The 5,751-nt window shown below is 39.8% G+C and overlaps 1 protein-coding gene across 1 annotated transcript; it reads left to right on the top strand.

Annotated features, from left to right (window-relative positions):
• Positions 1 to 689: 689 nt before the first annotated feature.
• Positions 690 to 5,272, top strand: LOC116030840 (putative SWI/SNF-related matrix-associated actin-dependent regulator of chromatin subfamily A member 3-like 1). Its single transcript, XM_031273192.1, has 4 exons — positions 690 to 1,071; positions 1,496 to 2,715; positions 3,660 to 3,951; positions 4,229 to 5,272. Exons 1-4 carry the CDS (start codon positions 690 to 692, stop codon positions 5,032 to 5,034), a joined length of 2,700 nt encoding a protein of 899 aa, XP_031129052.1. The 3' UTR covers positions 5,035 to 5,272.
• Positions 5,273 to 5,751: the final 479 nt, after the last annotated feature.

Genomic DNA, 5,751 nt, shown 5'->3' with positions numbered 1-5,751 from the left:
GCTATCTACTCTCAACGTAACGGAAGTAATCATTACCTCCATTATTATTAATATTTTTTAATTGACCGCTACCAATATATTCGCCTTTACCGTCAGATGCTTACGTAACCCACGTCACTTCGAGTCACCTATGCCCCACTAGTAAAAGCATATTTATATAAATATTTATGGTGTCAATCGAGTTTGGTATCGTCATATGTAATTCACCGATTATTACTATAATAAGTTTCAATTATATTGAATACATTGATATACTCTGTATAACATAATGGTATGGGCCAAATATGACTATATGAGTAACACCTTAAAATATTTCTTACTTTGAATTACTCCGTATAGGATTTAGGAACCCTGGATATGGATATATGATAATGATTTGTGTAATAATAATTGGAGCAAAATAGCGTAATAATTTAAGAATTGCAAGAACAAACATGGCCTTGGAAGGTTTGTGAAATACTGAAATGAAAATTTATGAAATCATTTTCTCTCTCTCTCTCTAAACCCGCCTTTCCCCTTTTAAAACCCCTTACCCGTAACCCCTGGCCCCTTTTTGCTGGTCTTCGCCCACCGAAGGATTCAAGAAACGCCACTCTCTTAAATAGTCAGAAGAAGAGGAATAAGAAGAAGGAGTAGAAGGATAAGCAATCCCGAATTTTTTGGTGTTTTGGAATAAGAAATCCGGGAAAATGTCGGATGAGCAAGACCCAGTGGAGCAGTTCATGGTGTTGGACCAGTGGCCTTTTATGCCTTTCAACGGGGACGGCGAGGACGACGTTACGGGGGGGTCTGAGTTGGATGGGTCTTCGTCCCCTTCTTCTTCGTCGTCGCAGGTGGGCGGCGAGTTGCTGATGATGGGGTTCGTGATCGTCAACATTGTGGGCCTCCAGTACTATTCTGGAACGATCAACGGCCGGGAACTCGTGAGCCTGGTCCGCGACCCGCTCAACACTCATGACCCGAATGCTATCAAGGTCCTCAACACTCGCTCCGCCCAGGTCGGCTACATCGAGCGCCCCGCCGCTCAAGTCTTCGCCCCTCTCATTGATTCCAGCCTAATCACCGCCGAAGGTATATATAAATATATATGTGTGTGTGTGTGTGTGAAGGTATATATAAATATATATATATATATGTGTGTGTGTGTGTGAAGGTATATATAAATATATATATATATATGTGTGTGTGTGTGTGAAGGTATATATAAATATATATATATATATATATGTGTGTGTGTGTGTGTGTGTGTGTGTGTGTGTGTGTGTGTGTGTGTGTGCATTTATAATTTGTAATGTATGTATATATATATATAAACATATGCATTTATAATTTGTAATGTATGTATGTGTGTATGCATATATGTATTAGTAAATGTATGAGATTTTTTCCCTGTTTGATGATGCTTTCTTTGAATGTGAATGGAGGTGAACTTGATTGGTTTGATTATTGGCAAAATGTTGATGTTTTTTTTTGTAACTTTTTGGTGATGGAATAGGTATTGTGCCGAAGGTTTCTCGTCATGGGAACCGATACAAGATTCCCTGCCAAGTTCATATCTTTGCAAGAATAGCGGCGTTTGAGAGTGTGAAATCTGCGCTTTTGGATGGTGGGTTGAACTTGATATCAGAAGGGAGTGCTGCTTTTGCATTATCAGAGGCTGCAGTGGTGAAAGACCAAGTAGTTGCTGGCGACAGTAACAGCGTTGATGCGATTTTTAAACTGTTGGATGAGAAAATCCTTAAGAAGGAAGCGCTGGGGACGTTGGAACCGCCACGTAGTGTTGTAACGTCGGAGCTTCTTTCGCACCAGAAGGAAGGTTTATGGTGGTTGGTTCAGCAGGAGAATGCTCATGAATTGCCTCCTTTCTGGATGGAAAAAGAGGGTGTTTTTGTCAATGCATTGACAAATTACTCGACTGAAAAGCGGCCGGATCCTATTCGTGGTGGCATTTTTGCAGATGATATGGGTTTGGGCAAAACTCTCACCCTTCTTTCATTGATTTCGTTTGATAAATGTGCTAGTGTTGTTCCTGTTGAGAATGCAAAAGTCGAGGAACGTGATGATATAGATGAAAGGGAGCTTATGGATGGTATACTTGCTGCTTCTATTGGTAGAAACTCTAAGAGAGGAAGAGGTAGTACGAGGGCTAATAATTCCCGAAAGAAGCTAAAATCTGAAGGTGCTCGAACCAAAGAAATGAAGGGTGAGCCGGTATGTGACAGGGTCTCTGGTTCTTCAAATACGAGAACAACTCTGGTGGTTTGTCCACCGGCAATTTTTTCAGTTTGGATTACACAGTTAGAAGAGCACACTAGACCGGGTTCTCTGAAGGTTTACATGTATTATGGCAGGCAGCGAACTACAGATGCCAATGTGCTTCAAAAGTACGATATAGTTTTGACTACCTATAGTATTTTGGCTAATGAAGAGCAGTTGTTGGAGTCACCAATAAAGAAGATGGAATGGTGGCGAGTTATTCTTGATGAGGCGCATATCATTAAGAATGTAAATGCTCAACAAAGCCGGGCAGTTAACAATCTAAACACCAAACGAAGGTGGGTGGTGACAGGAACCCCATTACAGAATAATTCAATGGATTTGTATTCCTTAATGGCATTTCTGAGGGTAGAGCCCCTGTCAATAAAAGGCTATTGGCAGAGTTTGATACAGCGTCCACTTGTTCAAGGAGATGAGAACGGGATTATGCGGCTACAGGTCAGCAAATCTCATGCCATCTTTTTGTTGGAATTTAGGTCTTCATTGTGCTCTTTTGTGTGTGAAGCTTTACATTTTATGCTTTACATGTTTTATTTCTTCTTGGAGCACCTTCCATTGCTAGCTTTCTGCGCTAGTATCTGCCATTCCTTTTTAGTAAGCTTTTTCTCTAGTTGAAACTTCATTTCTGCGTGTTTCAATGTTTCATTGAGAAAAATGCATTGAAGTTTTGCTATGAAGAGGCTGAAAGATTTGGAAACTGGGAAACTGTCAATTCTTGCAGATAGTTTTGGTAACTTTCACCAAATGGTAATGTTAAATGGATCATATTTGTAACACTTGTTGGGATTGGTGTCTTTGATTTTAGGGCAGAAGTGGTGGGGCTGGTTTAAATTGGGGTTGATTTTACTTTGAATTTGGAAAAGTTCGTGGCATGTTAGAACGTTCATAACTTTATATTCAATTCTCTTGCATGATTTTGGTCTAGATCATTCACTGATTGAATGAGAGGAACCGTATTGGGTGAAGCTGTAATTGTAAGAGGTCAAGGGGATTAAAAAGGGCCAGATAATAAAGAGTATAAATTCATTTAAACAAAAATTTCAATCTGCAACATGTTAACATTTTCCATTGCTGTTTTCAGCTAGACGAATATTAGTAAAATATATTACTTATCATTTTTATGATATATTTTCCTTATTTTTAAATCACTCATGCATGTTTTGTCGTCCACTACTGTACTATTCTTTTGCAATTTGATTTTTTTTTTTCTTCTAATAAATTCTTTGTCGGATTTTGCACTTCAGATAGGTATCATCTCCTTTCATGTGACTCTATTCTTGGCTCTCTAGTTTTCTCGATGCATTAAATATATTGAATTTCTTTAAAACTTCTCTATACATCTATTCTAAGTTTCGAGTGTTTTGCAATCCTTCCTTTCCCAGGTTTTAATGGAAACCATGTCCTTGAGAAGAACAAAAGAAAAAACCCTGGTGGACTTGCCATCGAAAACTCTAGAGACCGTTTATGTTGAACTCTCCGGGGAAGAACGTGAAATTTATGACCACATGGAATTGAGAGCTAAGGCAATCGTTACAGAGTTTATCTATGCCGAAGGTTCATTGAAGAGTTATTTGACTGTACTGAGTGCACTTGTGCGGCTTCGACAAATCTGTACTGATGTAGCCATGTGCCCGCCTAATCTTGGAGATATACTTCCAGTGAATAAAATTGGAGGTAAACGTTGCGTCTATTTATCATTTTTCCTGCAGATATTGTTTTTAACTCCACGCTGGACAACATTAACAGACCATATGCTCTCGTATAGTTTGTTGTGCAGTACCATGATTCTAATGTACTGAAATGGTTAACTATTTATTCTTTGTTGCTCGTGTCATGTGAACCATTTTTAGATATTGTTTTACTTAGATAAACATTTTTTCTGATTTATCTAGTTTTGGTTTTTTGGTTATTGGGAAATGATCTGATTTGGGTGTCAACTGAATGAAAACAGATGTGAACAGCAACCCGAAACTGTTGGATAAGATGCTTATGGCACTACAGGATGACGATGGTATTGACTGCCCGGTTTGCATTTCTCCACCGAAGAACACTGTTATTACGAGCTGTGGCCACATCTTTTGCAAAATATGCATCCTGAAGACGATGCAGCATATGAAATCCTGCTGCCCGATGTGTCGCCATCCGCTCACGGAGGCCGATCTTTTCTTCGCCCCGTCAGAGACTTCTGATTCAGTGACTGATGGAAACCGCTCTTCTTCAGCTCCGTCGTCTAAAGTCACTGCCCTTCTTAAGCACCTGTCTGCAGTGCGGGACGAAAGCCCGACAACGAAATCAGTCGTGTTCTCGCAGTTCCGCACTATGCTGCTTTTGCTCGAAGCGCCACTGAAAGCAGCTGGTTTCAAGACGCTGCGCCTAGATGGCACAATGAGCGCGGGCCAACGCGCTCAAGTGATCAAGGAGTTTGGTGTCCCGTGCCCCGATGGACCTACCATCTTACTTGCGAGCCTGAGAGCTTCGGGGGCCGGGATAAACCTCACCATGGCCTCCAGGGTGTACCTGTTCGAGCCGTGGTGGAACCCTGCTGTCGAGGAACAGGCCATGGACCGCGTCCACAGGATTGGGCAGACGGAGGAGGTGAAGATTGTGCGGATGATCGCACACAACACCATCGAGGAGAGGATTCTGCAGCTGCAGGAGAAGAAGAAACTGTTCGCCAGCAAAATCTTCGGGAAGAAAAACTCGCGGGATCAGAGGGACGTTAGCGTAGACGACCTGCGCACCTTGATGCACTTGTGAGTTGTTCTTACTCTTTTTGACATTAGATACATGTATATGTGCATATCGCGAATGTTCCCTCAAAAATGGTATATTCTGCCCAACTAATTTTTGCTTCTTCTTCATAAATCTTAGCTCTGCATATCTTCTTCTGATGCAAGAAAGCATGTCATATCTGTTTATTACTTCATACTGGTTCTGGGTAGGCTCTGTATAATTTAAACATTTTGTTTTGAGCAATTCTTCAAAGTATTGTGAATGCAGTAGCACTCTACAGTGGATCTGGGCAAAATTAGATTATATATATAATCTGCTTTAATTTTTCTAAACAAAAATGGTCTGACTTTGATCTAATGTAATCTTGACAAAAATGATGTTTGACATTACCAAACATATCACAGGATTGCAAACAAACACAACTGTTATGTTACACCACTAAGCAAAAAATAAGATTAAAACACAAGGCCGACATGCATCGACTAGATTAGGTAAAATCCTCGTTGCCAAGTCGTAGAAATAGTTTTTAGTGTTTTGACAAGATTAACAAAATTGATTGTAGATTTAGGATTTTTCTATGGCATCCACTAGTCCAATACTGCCTGGGGTACTATTATAAATTAAATAAAATATATTAAGATTAAAAATTTAATATTTTTATAAGAGAGGATTTTTTTTTTAAATATTGAGATTATTTCTAGTATATATATTACAGTTTTCTACTTCTCGTAGTCCAAGTAC

This window comes from Ipomoea triloba, chromosome 9, assembly GCF_003576645.1.
Source record: "Ipomoea triloba cultivar NCNSP0323 chromosome 9, ASM357664v1".
In the NCBI taxonomy this organism is placed as follows: Eukaryota; Viridiplantae; Streptophyta; class Magnoliopsida; order Solanales; family Convolvulaceae; genus Ipomoea; species Ipomoea triloba.
This window is presented reverse-complemented; position numbering and strand designations above follow the sequence as displayed.